The following is an 18,628-nucleotide window of genomic DNA, read 5'->3' as shown; positions in this document are numbered from 1 at the left end:
CACAAATCAACATGTTCATGTACATTTATGTACATTCGTTAAAAATATAAAAAACCTACACATCTCAATTAAAAGAACCCAAACGTTAAAAAATATAATAAACGTAACAAACTAATATATACATATTAAATCAAAAATAAAGCTATGATTAAAATAAAACAAATAATTACAAAATATAAAATAGCAAAAAGATTAAAAACAAAAGCCTAAATAAACATACGTAGCACGGATACTCAAACTACTAATAGAAATTAATATGGACTATATTTTATCTAGAACTCAAAGTTAGAGACGCTAGTGTCACTCATATATAATTGAGAACTTTGGTGCTATAAAGTATATTAATTTTGTTTTTGTATATATTGTAATGGTTTTGTCTCTTTGCATAATTCTTGGTGTTGGTTGGATGGTTCTTTGGGATCCACGTTCAAATCTTTGATGGTACAAACGTTGGGTGTCTGTTTTTAGTTTTTTTTTTCTCTTAAGTTTGTTATTTTTGAATTTTTTTTTATGTGAGAATGGTTATCTTTCAACATTAACTTTGGTGTGGGCTGGATGGTTGTGTTGTTAAGTGACACCGATCGGATTCGATCACTCGATTTTGTTTAAGTTTTAGTACCATAACGAACATAATAAAAACCGACCGAATTCAAATTTTGTTTTTATCGTTTTTGTTTTAGTTTCGGTACCGTAACGAATCTGACGGGGACCGTCTAAATTTGCGTAGACCCATCGCCTCAACGCTCAGCCAGATCGAAAACACTCGGTTCTACCAATGCCCATGTTTTAGTGCCTTACGCCACCCCATTGGTCCACCTCCTTTTTGTATGGTTTTTGTCTTATTTTTTGTTTTAGTTTCGATACCATAACGCACTTAACCAAAACTGACTGAATTCGCGTCGACTTATCGTCTCAAAACAGAAACCGACAACACTTAAATTTTACTACCGCCCGAGTTTTACTGACCTTCCAGGCGCGTTACTCCGGGTAGGGTAATACACTAGTTCTCTTAATAATTGGCACAAAATTTTGAATGGACCATATTCATGCACAAAACACGTCCTCTCACAACCACACTTTCTCCATCTCATAGCTCCAACTTTACCTTCGACAATATTCTCCCATCCAACTACCATGGGAGGGGCCACGGTTGTTGTCGTTGTACCCGCGGTCATGATGATCATAACAACCATGGTGGCTATCATGCCATCCACTTGCCAAGCAATAACCAACAACAACCAGCAGCTGCATCCGGTGATCCTGATACCAGGAGCCGGTGGTAACCAGCTCGAAGCTCGGTTAACTTCCGAGTATAAGGGGACTAGTTTGTTGTGCAACCGGTTCTACCCGCTTAAGAAGGATAAAGAGGGGTGGTTCAGGCTGTGGTTTGAGATTGGCGTGTTGTTGGCACCCTTGACCGAGTGTTTTGCTGAACGTATGACGCTTTATTATGACCAAGAGGCGGATGATTATAGGAATGCTCCTGGAGTGGAGACTAGGGTGGCTCAGTTTGGGTCTACTCAGTCTCTTCTTTACCTTGATCCTTCTCTCAAGTAAAGTTTAATATTTTCAACTTCTTTTCATTATAGTTTTAAATAAACAAACAATCATTCATTTTATTATGGGAAAATTCCCAAAATAAGCATTTATAAAAACAAATTTCTATTTTTAAATATAATTTGTAAAAATTTTCAGAAATGGGTATTATAAACTAGTCGTGACGAGTAGTTTATAGAACCAATTAAAACTTGTTGTGTGTCGTTAAACTAACTGTAACGAGCACGTTCACTAATCATTTACTCGTCATGACTAAATAAGTTTCATGCCTCGTAATCAACGCCCACGAGTAATTCATAATTCATTTAGTCTCGACGTGTTTACCCGGTTTACATTTCCCACACGAGTAGGTTATTAGTAGTTAACTCGTTGCGACTAGTTTAACCTTATAATCTACTCGTCGCGACTAAAGGACTTATGAATTACTCGTGGGCGTTGATTACGAGGCATGAAACTCATTTAGTCGTGACGAGTAAATGATTAGTGAACATGCTCGTTCCGGTTAGTTTAAGGACACGTGGCAAGCTCTAATTGGTTTCTACAAACTACTCATCACGACTAGTTTATGATACATATTTCTGAAATTTTTTGCAAATGATACCTAAAACTATAAATTTGTTTTCGTAAATGCGTATTTTGGGGATTTTCCCTTTAATTATTCATTCTAGTTTGAATTCTTCTTTTTCTTTTAGCATGGTTGTTTTGAAAACTGGAAATGTGTTGTTTTTGTTTGAATATGATTTCTGAGTTAGTCGTTATGTGAGAGCTGCTTCAAATTGACAAAAGTGGAGTTAGGTAGAGATATTTGAGATGGCTACTTTAGTAATTATGTCAGTTTCAATTTTGTTTTTTTTTTCTTAATTTATTTAACATATAGTTTTTCTTTTAATATCTAATAATTTTAATAAAAAAATAGCTTAATGTATAGTTTTGTTTTTTTACGTGTCATTATAAATTTGTTAGAACCGAATTATATTTATAGGATTGTATTTTCTTATTTTTTAATATAAAAAATATATTATTGGAGAAAAATTAGAAACTAAATCTCTCTAAATTTGAAGTTAAATGATATTCTAATTCTACAGGAAATTAACGAGTTACATGGAACCATTGGTGGAATCAATACAACAACTTGGCTACAAAGACAGCCAGAATCTTTTTGGAGCTCCATATGATTTCCGTTACGGGTTGGCACCAGAAGGACATCCTTGTCACGTCGGCTCAACGTTCCTTGAAAACCTAAAACAGCTAATCGAGAACGCAAGCAACACAAACGGCGGACTTCCCGTTATCCTCGTCTCCCACAGTCTAGGAGGCCAATTCGCCCTCGAACTCCTCAACCGTAACTCACCATCATGGCGCGAACAATACATCAAACATTTCATTGCATTGTCCGCGCCATGGGGTGGCACGGTTGACGAGATGTTAACTTTTGCTTCAGGGAACGCATTGGGAGTTCCCTTGGTGAACCCGTTGCTGGTTAGAAATGAGCAACGGAGTTCTGAGAGCAATTTATGGCTCATGCCACGACGAAAGCAGTTCCCTCCTGAAACACCGTTAGTCGTGACACCAAACACAACTTACTCGTCTTTTGACGTTTCAAGATTTCTTCAAGATATCGGGTTTGAAGAAGGGGTGCATCCTTACGAGAGGCGTATCCTACCTTTGGTTGAAAAGTTGGTTGCACCGAGAGTGCCCGTGACGTGTATAGTTGGAAATGGTGTCTTGACACCCGAAACATTGTATTATGGGAAAGACGGATTCGATAAGAAACCAGAGATTGCGTATGGGGACGGAGACGGAACGGTTAATATTGTTAGTTTGTTGGCTTTGGAGGATGAATGGAAGGATGAGAAAGATCAGAAGTTGAAGGTGATTAAGGTTTCTGGGGTTTCTCATACGAATATACTTACAGATGATAACGCGTTAGCTCAAATAATCGGTGAAATTGTTGCTATCAATTCCGAGATGTCTTCTTTGCCACTTGTTTCTAGCTTGTAAACACTAGAAAATTAATATATCTATACATAACATAAAATCTTTTTATGATTTGTTCGAGTCAAATCGTTTATAAGTCATCTAAGACTGGCTTGCTAAGTTTTAACCCGCCAAGCTTAAACTTAAGCTTAGTTATAACTTATAAGTGAAGCTTCATACAACAAATAGGCTCTTATACGACTAAATCAAATTATTACTTATATAAGTATAATAACACTTTTATAAATTTAAAATAGTATATATACACATTAAATATCATTATATCATCAATTTATATATATGATAAATAAGAAAAAGAAATAATGTACAAGAGTAATGATTCAACACCTAGACTTACACATGATTCGGTTTGTTTTATTAGACATCTGGGTTACCAGTCTTAAAAAATCCTGATGTAGGTGGTTTTAGGAATGAGATCGATATTGTACAAATACAGATACCGGAAATACCAATATTGAATTATTAAAAAGTATGTACCAAATACCATACTGAACCTATCGTAACGATACCGGTTTGGTATCGGTTACAAAATGTTTATCTTTATATAGTATCAGTGTGGACCGGTACTGAAACACCGATACCGAATTTCTAAAACATGGTATTGAACACCATACTAAATCTATCAGTATTGTACCGATAGTCAACAATTTTAACTTGTAAAAAAAAAAAAAGAATATGTTTCTAGCCATTAAAGGAAAGACAGCATCCGGGGGTTCGGCTACCGATAGTCAAACCCAACTATAAGTTTCAAAGATCCATTCTTGTAATAAATATTTCAACAATCTCCATCACACGTATCCACGTCCCCTGTTATCTACAAGATCAACATTTCCCGTTTAAACAGAAACGGGTATATAAAACCATTACTAAACCCGCAGTACACCTGATGACCCAGGTTGACTCTATACCATAGTTACCAATCAATTGAAGTCCATGAAGGTAGATCTAGGTGGGCGGTTACTGATTGAATCAGGCACTCGATTCTGCTGTTGCTGGTTTGGTGGCTGCTGAGTGTTCAGGTTGGAAAATTGGTGAAACATCTGCGAGTGTGGTGAATGATGAGGTGGCAATTGTCGGTTGTAGTTCATTCCATTAAGGGCTTGAGTTTGACCAGTCTCGAGTTTGAGCCGCTGCACTTCTGCTCTCAGGGTGTCATTCAAAGCTGTCATATATGATAATTATTAGTAATAATTTCATGTTTTAATGATTATGTTGTTTAGATGAGCTTAGGTTGTTTAAAACTGTGAACTAAAAGAATGTTAAAAATATTTACCATCTCTGAGTTTTGCCTGTTGTTCCATTGCTTGTAACCGCAACTTGAGTTCCTTGTTTTCAGAAGTTAGACCAGTTGTATCCCTCTGGATCATGGTTAAAAAAAAGTGTAAAGGAGTTGAGCTGCTCATGAGCTACTTATAATTGACTCGTTAAAAGCTCGAAACAAGCCTGACTTAAACGAGCTCGAGCATGACTAGGCTCGCGAGCTTAAACGAGTCTATTATATATATATATAACTTTTACTTGATATATTACATATATATATTGGCATGATAATAATTATCATTATACATAAATTATTACAAAAATAGCTAGATAATGGTATATGAAATTATTATAACTATAGTTAATATATAAATAATTACAAATATGTATAAATAAAATAACTAATAAATAATAGCGAGCTCGAGAAACTACTCACGAGCAAAGCTCAAGGTTAGAGGAGTTTAGGTTCGGCTCGTTTACACCCTTAGCAATGATTCTATTATAGATTCCTAATCACTAGAAAGGAGTTGATTTGGGTTGTGTTTTATTCTCAAACAGCTCAAGCCAAAAGAATTAACTAAAAAGAAACGAATCAAATGAGTTAAAGATCAGCCAAAGTATATAACCTCCTAAGAAATTTTATTTTAAACTTTCATTATTATTGTAATAGAGGAAAGTCCAATGCAAAACCAAATTTATGTAGAAACTACGAGAACCATATAAGCAAACACTTGTATCTTTTGCTATAAGTATGATACACAAGCCAGTTAAGTTATGTAACCCGCCTTTTCCACCATCTTTCTTTCTCTATTAAATCAGCAAGTTTATTATGTGGTTCTCGAAGTTCTCTATTAAACGCACCCCTATTGTAATTATCAAGTTTTTATAACCATATTTATGCAATTATATATTTATAATGTTCAAAAAATGGATTAAACAGTATTTTTTTTTGTCAGCTAGCCAATCAAACCCCACCCGTTTAGACATGTGCAGAAAACTTACTCATTTGGCGGCTTGGCACCATACCATAGCTATCCAACTCTGCTCTTTTGCCACTAATAATAATTCACACGTCTATGTTTTATAATAATCTGACATTATCTTTCGATTGCTTTTGTTAATAGACAATTTGATCATCATTCAAACACCTTTATAAAACAAATTACCAAGTAAACCGTTCGAAAATTTTCAAATGAAACGTATAGAAACTCAAAATCCAAACTACATTTGCTATATGTAATTTTCAAATGAAAGGTATAGGATACAGATAGCAAATGTCGAAAGTGAACCCAATTTGATAGCTTTTCTTTACTAGAAAGACTGATTTTAGATAGAGCCCGTTTTAACCCGAACCAAATTGCCACTGCTATTTTGTCAACCTATTTTGACTCGTTAATCCAACTATTTGTCCCAAACCCGTTTTGGTCAAAACCTGTCTTGACTCGTTATCCAACCTGACCGATTCGTTCATTTTGCCATGCCTACTTATACACAAACATCTTATCAAATAGTGTAGAACGTACCCAAACTTAAACCCGAATATTCAAATGCAAACAAAACACTAAAAATCAATATAAATACTAAAAAATTACTATTAACTAATGTAAGACTAGTGTCTACCTGGAGCATCGTCACTTGGGTCGACAGCGTTGTCGCCTCGTTTTGAAGTGTCTGCACTTTCCTCTCCAACTCGCTCGTATACTTTATTTTCCTCTCTTTAGAACGTGCAGCCGACTGCCTGTTCGCAAGAATCCTACAAACAACAACAATCCAAACTTATAAAAATCCCAACTTTTTAAACTTCTTTTATAATTATTCAATAAAGTACACAAATCAAATAAAAACTATCATTTGGCCCCAAAAAATTGTCAAAAATTCATCAAGAAATTAACAAATTAATCCCAAAAATCAAACAAATACCCAAATTAAACACCCAATAAATTCAAGAATAATAAAAAGATGAAACCTTTTAGCTCTTTTGGGATCAATCAAAGCAAGCTCAGCCAATTTCTCAGGCGCAAGTGCCTTCTTGGAATTATCCACCACCATCAACACCGAATCTTCAAACGACGACGTACCAGACCCATCCATCGAATTACTCCTCTTATGACTAAACCCTAACCCTAACTCATTCAAAAACCCAGCATCCACCGACATACTCCTCTTATGACTCACCGGCGGCCTGCTCGCCGTCGACTTCACCACGTCGGAAGACTCTCCCTCCGACTTAGACGACGACTCGCCGGTGTACGGAGCGTCGGAGGATAACGACGGCAACTCGATTCCGGCGAAGTTGAAGTCGGCGACGACGTCGTCGAGGAGGATGTCGTCGTCGGGAAACCGGAAGAAGGTTTCCGATTGAGCTCGGCGGTGGTGGGACCCGCGGTTGGGGGTGTCGGGTAGGTGTTCTATGTCCATGCGAGTGCCGCCGTGGTATGTGGCGGCGGCGATGGGTTTTCCGGCGAAGGTTGGGTCCATCAGCAGGTGAATAACAATATTGTTGGGTTAGAAAGATATAATAGAGGAAAAAGAGGGTGCAGATGTTGGTAATGAAATTAATTAAAAATGTTTTATAAGGGTAATAAAATGTGGAAATGAATTGAATGAAATAATTAAATGTCTTGTCGTAATTAATTGACGAGATTCTCGAGTCTTACGAAATGATACGCACGTAATTAAACTTATATGCGTTAGCGTGGTCAACAAAAACAGTTTATGAGAGGAGGGATGACAGTCGGTTTGATTTGAGACGGGTTTAGGTATTCTCAACCTCATACTTGATTATTATAGTGTGTCATGTAACCTATTGAATATTTACCCATCGGGCATCGGACATACTCGTAAGTTTCAGGTATCTATAGGTTTGACAAATGGCGTACGTCAAAACCTATGTAGCAAAGGAATAAACTATTTTACTTATTAAAACCCATGTAGCAAAGGAATGTGTACGGTATCGGCGTACAGGGACGATGCGGAAATAGGGAACGACAAAACTCATCCAAGATACGGATACGTCAAAGGTATGGCGAGAAAAAATATAAAAAATCAAAAATATATTAAATAAATTCCAAAATAGATATATATTGTTAAGAATTGAATACGTTGTTGGAAGTGTCACAAGTCGGTGAACTTGAGGAACCAATGTTGACAAGCTAGTCATAGTTGGTTATGTTTCCTAATTGTATTGTAATTATAATAGGTAATGTCTTTGTTAGCAAGTTAGGTTAGTCTATATAGACCAAGTCATGGTTAGACCTTATAGAACGTGTGAGATGTAATCGAGTTAGGGTTCATCTAGGGACGCTCACGAGATATAACCGACTTCCGGGACTTGAATTGGTATCAAAGCCAAGTTCAAGAAATCGGTAATCAATCAGTAGCGAGCGGTGGCTTGAGGATAAACTATCATCGACGCATATCGAAACCGAGTAGGGATTCTGAATCAGAGTTTCTTTTCACTAGCAGGTCAGTCGGATCTGTTACGGCAGCGATCGTAAAGCGAAACCAGTCGGGTTCTGCCTAGATCGGGAGAACAGGTTGTTTGTAGGTTTGTTCCTTGTTGGAACCTATTCCCACGAGGGGGTAAAGTTCTAACAAGATAGAGAGAATTGTGATCAAATGTTGTATTTGTAAGTATTATGTGACTATGTTTGGAATGCTTTACATTGCTCTTCCTCCTCCTTTTATAAGGGAGAGATATTATGCATAGCAACCCTCTAATGTTTCCCTCTAATACGTTTCCCTCCAATGTTTCCCTCCAATATGTTTCCCTCCCAATAAACTTTTAGAATGCTTCCCTTGCTGGGCTAGGTTCATTGCACTTCTTCTGTTGGGCTTCTTGTTATCTTTGTTGGATCAGCGCCTACTTATGAGTCCCGTCTGATAACTGGGCTCTTCATTCCTTTTTTGCGAGAGCACATAATTTGCAAAAAGGTGATCTTGAATTAATTTAGAATCCTTATTCTGATTGGTTGTGTGGAAAAAAGGTCAAGAAGGGTTTATTTGGGACTTTGTTTGCTTTGCAACTTTGAATCGGAACCGAAGGTTTTCTTTAAATTGTTTTCTTTTTTGTTTTACCCAAAGTCAAAAGAAGCTTTTTTTTGTTGCTACAAGGAATTCGAGAACGAAGGGATTTCTAAGAAAAGGAAATAAATCAAGAGGGTGGTTTATTTTTTATGCTTAGTGAGAATTTTAAAGAAAAAGATAAGTTGGTATAATTTTTTTTATAATTTCTCTTCATCATTAAGAGGTTATAAACTATTAAGAGGTAGCCTCTTATGGCCATTAAGAGGCTACTAAATAGCCCATTAAGTTAGTATAAACCACATAATCATAACGATAATCACAAGACTAGAAACTTTACACGATGCACAATGTCTTACCTTGTTCAAACAGAACTTTCGGATTCACGTATAAAAGTTTCTTTCAATCGGAGAGGTACCGTTACAACTATTCGAGTATTATATTAATACCTTATATAAGACAAAAAGTTTAAGAGATTTGATTTGGGACGAAGATTGAAGGCTGATTTTCTCTCCTATTTATAGTTGAAATTTTGTTAATTCGCGTAGCGCGAAGGAAACACAAAGGAGTGGTTTGCGTAGCGCGAAGTGGTGATAGGGTTGTCAAGTCAGCCCTAGCTATGCCACGTGGCGTGACACGTGGCAGGCAACGTGTCACCATTGCGTGACTATCACGTCGCGTAGTGCGAAGGACTTCTTCACGTCACGCGAGGGACAAAAGTATTTCTGGATAACTTCTACTGCTTTGCGTAGCGCGAAGAAACTTGACTTCACTCCTTCACGTAGCGCAAAGGAACAAAAATACTAAGGCGCCCCTTAAGTGGCTCGCGATGATGCGAACGTGCAAAGTGCGCCATCAAAGCGCCACATTGCGCCTATCGCACTTCGCCCGGGCCCATGCCCATGCGCGTCGAGTGCTTTGCACCCTCCGCTAGGGTGATTTGTCATATAAGAATATTATCATGTGAGCTCTCTTCCTTATAAAAAGCTTAAAAGTTTTATAATCTAGTGATGTAGGACAAGAACTCACAATCTTATTTATACCAAGGTAGAAACATTCCATTTTCTTTCCTCCACCAGTGTGGGATGGAACTTTACTTCTTGTACGTTTTCCATACTTCCTTTTGCTTATTTTATTTTTTCACTTTTCCTTTTTATTTCTTTTTGATTGTTTTATGGTTTGTTATGATTAAAACTATAATTTATTAGTTACTCAAATTCGGAATCCTTTCCTATGTGGTGTAATGGTAGAAAGCTTGGGTTTCTCAATAGAGACCCAAGTTCAATCCCCATAGACAGCACTTTGGAGGAGACACGAGTGGCTCAATGAATGAAAACTGGGATCTTTGTTATCTTCGGCTCTGTTTGTTGGTCGTTAAATTTTTTTTTCATCAGGATGTTTCAGCTATAAAAATAAAGAGCTTTGTGAACATTCCTAGCATGTCCTCTATAATATGCGAATGCGTTTTCTATATTATATAGAGTGATTGTGAGAAAATGCTATTGTTCATGAGTAAATTTAGAAAAGCGTTGCTCACCATCTATAATTTTTTAATATTCGTTGAAAGTGGTTGTAAGTGAATGAGGAGGAGGAAAATGTAATGATAAAGATATAAAGAATTACTATTTAATTGGAAAATACTGATAAAAGTTAGTAATTTTTAATGTAATTATAGATATAGAGATAAGCAAGTTGCTGAGAATGCTCTGACTTGTACAATGACAAATCAATTTAGAGCATTGGCTACATGAAGAAAACAACTGAAAGAAAGTTTCACTAACACTGTGTTCCTAAGTTCCATTTAAGGAAAGAAAGGAAAAGAAATTGATGGAAAGATAGAGGTGGGTGTGTTCCCAAGGTTTTTTTTTCTTTTTTTTTTTTGGAAAAAAAGGAAATGAAAGTTAAAAACTTTGGTAGCGTTTGGTATGAAAAAGTTGAAGGTGGAATGGAATGGATCATTACAAGGGAATGAAATAATGGAATTAATCATTCCGAAATGAATGAATTCCTTTCATTTTTAGAATTTTTATTCTTTTTTGGATGGGTTGTTTATTTTTTAATTCCTTCAAGAAATGAAATGAGAAAGTCTACTGTTATTATTATACTATATTTATTCTTATGTTATGATTATCATATTATCGAGATTACTATATTATTATTATTATTTCGTATATTGTAATTATTATATTATTAGAATTAATATTATGATATTATTATTTTTATTTTATATTTGGCGAGTTAGCACTTCACAATACACATGCGTGATTCAACGTTTTTACGATTATTTTTATTTGGCTTAACGACTTCGCTGTAATATACATTTTTTTAAAAACCAGTTATTATGAATATTCATATTACTAATAATATTAATAATACCAATAATAAATGATGATCATTCCATTCTTACATGTAACTAAACAAGTCAATGGAATGGTAATGATCCATTCCATTTTTTTGTATATTCCGTTACTATGTCCATTCTATTCCCTCGTCCATTTCATTTTTAGTGTTCCCAAGTTTTATTTAAGGGGAGAAAGGAAAGGAAAAAAAAGAGAGGAATGTGAGGTTTTAAAGGGTAAAAGTTTCTTTTTAATTGGATGGAAATGAAAGGAAAAAAGATAGGATGTGTGAAAGGAAAAGGAAAAAAAGAAAGTTTTCCTTTCCTTTCCTTATTTTTCTTTCGTTAAGTTAACTTAGGAACGCAACTTAATACCCATGAACTTTTTTCAATGCTAATGATCTAAAGCCGGAACTAATTTCAATGCTAATGATCTAAAGATGGAAATAATTTTTTATTCGATTACTCAATATTCTTTTCTATGGATACTCAATCAAAGTAGTAAAATTAACTTAATTAGGACCGAGTAGCTTAAAAAACCTCTTATTTCGATATAATTTCTTTTGAAGTGGGTTAGCTTTTTCTAACCAACATATTTATTTATAAATTTTACAGTTAAAAATAATACCCATGAACTGGTATTATCATATACAAATGTTTACATTTGCTAAAAGATATATTGACTAAGTAGCTATTTACACGACAGGTTTGTTTGCCTGATGCATTTACATTCGATACTCCTCAAAGGAGCTATCATTAACTAAAACTAATGGCAACAGTTATATATTAGGTGGAATTGTATATCGAATTACTCGAGTATACAATTGAGTAAATGGGACTATGTTATTGGTAATTGGGTATATTAAAAATCTAATGTCCGTTCTAAGTCCGTGAGAAATTTCAAAAGCAATCCCAAACCTAATGGAACTGGTATTACCAATCCTAATTGTTTCAAGTTTCGGGTATTTCTATCGGGTTCAGGTTTCATTGTCATCCAATGTTATGCGCAAGATAGTTTTTTTTAAGGAAAGTGGGATTGCAATAATCCAAACTATTATGTATTTGTCAATATTAATCCCAACTAACAATCTAACTAGTGATAATTCTAACTTTCAGTTTTGTTACCAATTGCAATCCCAGACTAACAGAGCATTAACTTCGTTTATTTCTGATGACATGGCATATGACATGGCGTATGATGTGGCAATCACTTGACTTTTTTAGCATATCTAGATCTATTTTAGAGAAATTATCAAATTGCCCTTGTAATTGAAAAATAGAAAATAAAATGAAAGATTTCTAATTAACCTCAAAATGACTACAACAAAATGGTAGACAAACGGACAGCAAGCTGCATCGCAACCCCCTTTTTAACAGTAAAGCCAATCCTATTAAAACCAAAATATCTTTTATAAAATAAAATGGGCCCACCATCATCAACAGTCACACACTCTCTCCGGTATAACACTAATCGCCACTACCACCAAGGCAACAACACCTACATTTTTTTCCGGTCATCACCACCACTAATAATCGGCCACCGCCACCACCACTTCAGCCACTAGTCCGTCCACTCAACAAGTTCAACCGCCCTTTCGCTGCCAGATTCACCAACTAAAACGATGCTCCGCCGGAAACCCTTCAAACACCGTCGGCTTCACCTGCCAAACTTGATTCACTGTCTTGACCCCCTTTTTCAGCAACATAATCTTTGCAAACATATTCATCATCTCATCAGAATACCTAGCCCAACGAAGCCAACTTTGTAACACCCCGACCAAAGGCGGATTATACATCGGGGCGCCACATATTGTTTCATTACTCGTGACACTATTGGTGTCAATATTTATTAATACACATTTTATCGCGCACGTGCAGCGGGGAAAATAAAGAACATAAATCAACATAAATCGATATATTATAAAGCATAATATTCAAATAACATAAACTTGTCTTGTTACATTTTAAATCTAGGTCCAAAACAAAAGTAAACATCCTATGTGTCCTCAAGCTTCAAAGCAGCTACTGCAAACCTGAACATGTGTTAAAATAAACGTCAAACACTTGCGTGTTGGTGAGAAATCAAGTTTAATAGATATTCATAGTTAATCATAGATAATCATAGATAACAACAGTAAATCTGCGCGCAACATATGTTAATCTGGTATCTAACAAGGGTGAAATCAGATTGTGACCAAGCCTTAGATTCATAGCTCATAGTTCAATCCGTACTCCCAAATGAGCACAAAAACAAGAAAACTGTGCAAGTGTAAACAAAAGAGAAAACATAAACGATAGGTTCTCCCGTGTCTACCAATGGATCCATGAGAACTTCGGAATAGGCCGAACAAAGCGGTTAATGATACACACATACAAATAACAGCCAAGTAAATATCCATAACACATGGGATACTGCGCGACTAAAACTTCATAAACAGTTTAAGACTCAGTTTTGTACGAACACATGAACATCCCAAAACATTAAAACAAAAAGGGATTAGATACGAGATTACTCACTTGATAAAGATGCGATGTAAGATAATGCAAGAACCAACTCTTAAACAAGCAAAGTTAACCTATAATTAAAGATTATGTTTTAACGATCGGTTTTAGGTCTAGGTAATAAGTTAGCATAATTAATAAGTAAATTATTATATATAATATATTACCGGAAAAGCAGGAAGAACAAGGAGGAAGACGGAGGCAAGAGAGGAGGCGGCAGAAGGACAACGGCAGAGAGCAAGAGGGAGGAAGAGATAATAAGTGTAGTGTGTGAAGTGTTAAGAAAATAGTATTATATTTATAGGCAAACCCTAGGGGACATAAACCCTAGAAAAGATTTCCAAAAGTAAAAGAAAAGATATCAACAGCAAAAAGATTCCAAAAGCAAGATCTCAAAAGATAACAAAAGATATCAAAAGCAAACAGTAAAAGATCTCAAAAGATATGGCAGCAGGAAAAGGGGAAAAGCAAAAGGGAAAGCTGTCAGGGAACAGTAAAAAGCATGGGCGGGGACAGAAAAAGGTACAGGTCAAGCATGGCAAAAGCAGATCCTCAAAAGATAATGTCAGTTACTTTATCTACCAACCAATGGGGTTGGTACGCATGCAGCGCCGAAAGCAACTATTCAGACATAAAGCAAAGCAGGTCAACAGCTCAAAAGATAAGACAACACAAAAGCAAACGGCTAGATTTAAACAAGGGTTCAGCGCGAGAAGGCTGTGTGCGCGAGCGCGAAGGCTGGCACAACAATCCTTAGCGCGCTGCGGGAAGAATCACAAATCCTTAGCGCACTGCGAGAACATAAATTCCTAGCGCGCCGCGGGAACTACAAATTCTCAGCGTGCTGCGTGAAGAACTAGAATTCTTAGCGCATCGCGGGAAGAACATACATTCTTAGCGCGCTGCGAGAAGAGTTCTCTTCACGCATTGCAGGAGCAAGATGTCTTCACGCAGGCTTCCTTAGCGCGAGGAGCTGCAGACATCCTTAGGCGAGAAGAACCAAAGGACAAGCAAAGAAGTGGGTTCAAGGCTTAAGGGTTAAGCAGGAGGGCGGGATGGCGACAAGACAAAGAGGCGGGACGACAAGAAAGGAAGGCGGGACGGCGGAAAGAAAGGGGAAGAGAGAGGCGAGAATGAACAAATAAATATATTTAATTTACTCAGTAATTTTTACAAGGATTAATAATAAACTTTAAATCATAAAAGAAACGGATCAGAGAAACGGGTACCTGGGTCGGGTCGGATTCGGGCAGTTGCCACAGTCTCCCCTACTTTGAGAAATTTCGTCCCGAAATTTAACTCGTAGTAGGTGGCGCAGAGAAAAGGTACGGGTACTTGATCTTCATCTGATCTTCCCTTTCCCAAGTGAACTCGGCTCCGCGCTTGGACTGCCAACGAACTTTAACAATAGGGATGCGACTGCGCTTGGTTTTCTTCACCTCGCGATCCATAATCTCCACGGGCTTCTCAACAAAATGCATAGATTCATCAACTTGAACTTCATCAAGAGGTATGTGAAGGTTCTCGTCAGCTAAACACTTCTTGAGATTGGATACATGGAAAGTTGGATGCACATTACTGAGCGCGAGCGGCAGGTCGAGTTTGTAGGCAACTTTTCCTATACGCGCGAGAATCTTGAATGGCCCAACATAACGAGGTGCAAGTTTACCTTTCTTCCCAAAGCGGACAACACCCTTCCAAGGCGACACTTTGAGGAGAACAAGATCACCAACTAGAAATTCGAGAGGCTTTCGCCTGCGATCAGCATAACTCTTCTGCCGGCTTCTGGCAGTCAGCAGACGATCACGGATCTTGGCGATTTTATCGGTTGTCTCTTGAACTAGTTCGGGTCCTGTGATTTGAGTTTCACCCACTTCGCTCCAACAAATCGGGGAGCGGCATTTACGACCGTAAAGTGCTTCAAATGGGGCCATACCGATACTGGAATGATAGCTGTTGTTATAAGAAAACTCGATCAAAGGCAGGTGTGAATCCCAATTACCTCCAAAATCAAGAACACAAGATCGGAGCATATCTTCAAGGGTTTGAATGGTTCGCTCAGACTGACCGTCAGTCTGAGGATGATATGCCGTACTCATGTCCAAGCGAGTTCCTAGCGCAGATTGGAGAGATTTCCAAAAGCGAGATATAAAACGGCCATCGCGATCGGATATGATGCTCAAAGGAGTACCATGGCGGCAGACAATTTCCTTGACGTAAAGCTGCGCGAGATGCTCAACATGGTAGGTTTCACGAATGGGCAGAAAATGAGCAGACTTGGTCAAACGATCCACTATTACCCAAATGCTATCATGTTTGCTTGCTGTCAAAGGTAACTTGGTAATAAAGTCCATTGCTATACCTTCCCACTTCCACGTAGGAATTTCTGGTTGTTCGAGCAAACCAGATGGGCGTTGGTGTTCAGCTTTAACTTTAGAACAAGTCAGGCACTTAGCTACGAACACAGCAATATCCTTTTTCATGCCAGGCCACCAATAAGTAATGCGCAAATCCTTGTACATCTTATCAGCGCCAGGATGAATAGAATATCGAGATTTGTGCGCTTCACAAAGGATATCAGCGCGAAGATTCTCATCACAAGGGATCCAGATGCGATTGAGATAGCAGAGAATTCCACTCAGATTAGGCACAAAATGCGCTTCCGCGCCACACGCTAACTCGGCGCGAAGGTTACCATTACTGATGGATGCGCGCTGCGCGTCACGAATACGCGATTCAAGGTTGCTTTGAATCGGCGCGAAGTGAAGCTGGGTGCGCGGCAAGATACAGTTAAGCTGGCTGGGTTTACGGCTGAGCGCATCAGCTACCACATTAGCTTTACCAGGATGATACCGGATCTCACAATCGTAATCGCTGATGAGTTCGTTCCATCGGCGTTGTCTCATGTTAAGTTCCTTTTGATCAAAGATATGCTGAAGGCTTTTATGGTCAGTGTAGAGGATACACTTAGTACCATAAAGGTAGTGTCTCCAGATCTTCAAGGCAAAAACAACTGCACCAAGTTCGAGATCGTGAGTTGTATAATTCTTCTCGTGAATCCTAAGTTGTCTTGATGCGTAAGCGATAACCTTGCCTCGTTGCATAAGAACACAACCGAGACCTTGGTTAGAGGCATCACAATACACAACAAAATCATCACTTCCCTCAGGTAACGCAAGAACAGGGGCTTCACACAACAAACGCTTGAGCGTTAGAAAGGCTTCTTCTTGCTTCGAGCCCCAAATATACGGTTTGCCTTTGTGCGTCAAAGCTGTTAAAGGCAAAGCGATCTTTGAAAAGTTCGAAATAAAACGCCGGTAATAACCAGCTAAGCCCAAGAAGGAACGGATTTCGGTTGGAGTAGATGGCGTAATCCAGTTCTTGATTGCTTCAATTTTGGATGGGTCAACATGAATACCCATCTTGTTCACAATATGGCCAAGAAACTGTACTTCATCCGACCAGAAATCACACTTGGAGAGTTTGGCAAAGAGTTGCTCGGCTCTAAGCTTTTGCAATACCAATCGGAGATGTTGCTCGTGCTCGGCCTTGGTCTTAGAATACACCAGAACATCATCGATAAATACAATCACGAATTTATCCAAGAAAGGCCTACACACCCGATTCATAAGATCCATGAAAACGGCGGGTGCGTTGGTTAAACCGAAGGACATGACCAAGAATTCAAAATGGCCATAACGAGTACGAAAAGCAGTCTTGGGAACATCTTCATCACGAACACGCAACTGGTGATAGCCAGAACGGAGATCGATCTTGGAGAAACAAGAGGCACCTTGGAGTTGATCAAAGAGATCGTCAATACGCGGTAAGGGATACCGGTTTTTAATGGTGAGTTTGTTCAACTCGCGGTAATCAATACACATGCGAAACGATCCATCTTTCTTTTTAACGAACAACACCGGAGCACCCCAGGGCGAAGAGCTAGGGCGGATGAATCCTTTAGCTGTCAACTCTTGAAGTTGGCTTGCCAATTCTTGCATCTCAGCGGGTGCAAGACGATAAGGAGATTTAGCTACGGGGGAAGCACCAGGGACAAGATCAATACGAAACTCGACTTCACGAGCGGGAGGGATACCAGAAAGATCATCAGGAAAAACTTCAGGGAAGTCACGCACGACAGGGATATCGCGAAGTTTCTTCTTTTCTCCATCAGGTTTAACCACATGGGCTAAAAATGCAACACATTTCTTCCGCATGAGTTTCCGGGCTTCAGCGCAAGACATAAGCTTAAGACCGCGGGAGGGTTTCTCGCCAAAGATATGAAGATCACCATCTTCACGAGGAATGCGAATCAACTTCTTAGCGCAAATAACTTCGGCGCGATTATGCGAGAGCCAATCCATACCAATGATAACATCAAAACTTCCAAGAGGCATAGGGATGAGGTCAATTAGAAAATCGTTTTCGTTAAGGTTCAGCGTGCAATCTTTAATCACAGCGTTTAATAAAATAGTTTCACCATTAGCCAATTCAACTGAAAAGTTTTCGCTTAAGCTATCGCGCGGTCGCGCAAGCTTCTGCTCAAAAGCGCGAGAGATAAAACTTCTATCGGCGCCAGTATCAAAAAGTACAGATGCATAGTGACCGTTAAGTAAAAATGTACCATTAACTACGTCATTATTTGCTTGCGCTTGGTGCGCTGTTATGTTAAAGGCTCGGCCTCGCGCCACTTGGTTCGAAATTTGGTTCACCGGATTCGCTTGAGTAATCTGGACTTGTAGCCTCGGGCACGCGTTCCGGAAATGACTGGGATCACCGCAGTTATAGCACGACCTGGGTCGTGGATTCTGGTAAGTTGGTTGTGGGTTATGCGGGTAGGCTGGTGGTGTTTGCACAATTGGATTGGTGGGAGGGACTCTACAGTACTCAGTAGTGTGACCAGCGCGGCCACATCGGTTACATTGTCGACACGGGGTTTGGGGTGGGTGA

At 38.3% G+C, this 18,628-nt stretch overlaps 2 protein-coding genes across 2 annotated transcripts; one reads left to right on the top strand and one right to left on the bottom strand.

Moving 5' to 3' along the window:
- The first annotated feature begins 1,134 nt into the window (after nt 1-1,134).
- On the top strand, nt 1,135-3,558 carry LOC143536840 (lecithin-cholesterol acyltransferase-like 1). The gene is made up of 2 exons (XM_077030773.1): nt 1,135-1,553; nt 2,643-3,558. Exons 1-2 carry the CDS (start codon nt 1,135-1,137, stop codon nt 3,556-3,558), a joined length of 1,335 nt encoding a protein of 444 aa, XP_076886888.1.
- A 662-nt stretch (nt 3,559-4,220) lies between these two features.
- On the bottom strand, nt 4,221-7,293 carry LOC143536743 (transcription factor VIP1-like). Its single transcript, XM_077030692.1, has 4 exons — nt 6,782-7,293; nt 6,436-6,568; nt 4,829-4,913; nt 4,221-4,717 (listed from the first exon to the last, which is right to left on the bottom strand). Exons 1-4 carry the CDS (start codon nt 7,291-7,293, stop codon nt 4,476-4,478), a joined length of 972 nt encoding a protein of 323 aa, XP_076886807.1. The 3' UTR covers nt 4,221-4,475.
- Nucleotides 7,294-18,628: the final 11,335 nt, after the last annotated feature.

This window comes from Bidens hawaiensis, unplaced genomic scaffold (genome assembly GCF_021521415.1).
Source record: "Bidens hawaiensis isolate Kalapana, Puna unplaced genomic scaffold, B.hawaiensis_p1.1 tig00000055_1, whole genome shotgun sequence".
Taxonomy (NCBI): domain Eukaryota; kingdom Viridiplantae; phylum Streptophyta; class Magnoliopsida; order Asterales; family Asteraceae; genus Bidens; species Bidens hawaiensis.
This window is presented reverse-complemented; position numbering and strand designations above follow the sequence as displayed.

Excerpts from the sequence above, each read along its gene's own strand:
- LOC143536840 (XM_077030773.1), top strand. The coding sequence starts at position 1,135 with ATGGGAGGGGCCACGGTTGTTGTCGTTGTACCCGCGGTCATGATGATC. Across the intron at positions 1,554-2,642 it reads TACCTTGATCCTTCTCTCAA|GAAATTAACGAGTTACATGG; the intron begins GTAAAGTTTAAT and ends CTAATTCTACAG.
- LOC143536743 (XM_077030692.1), bottom strand. The coding sequence starts at position 7,293 with ATGGACCCAACCTTCGCCGGAAAACCCATCGCCGCCGCCACATACCAC. Across the intron at positions 6,569-6,781 it reads GATCCCAAAAGAGCTAAAAG|GATTCTTGCGAACAGGCAGT; the intron begins GTTTCATCTTTT and ends TGTTGTTTGTAG. Across the intron at positions 4,914-6,435 it reads CCCAAGTGACGATGCTCCAG|AGGGATACAACTGGTCTAAC; the intron begins GTAGACACTAGT and ends ACCATGATCCAG.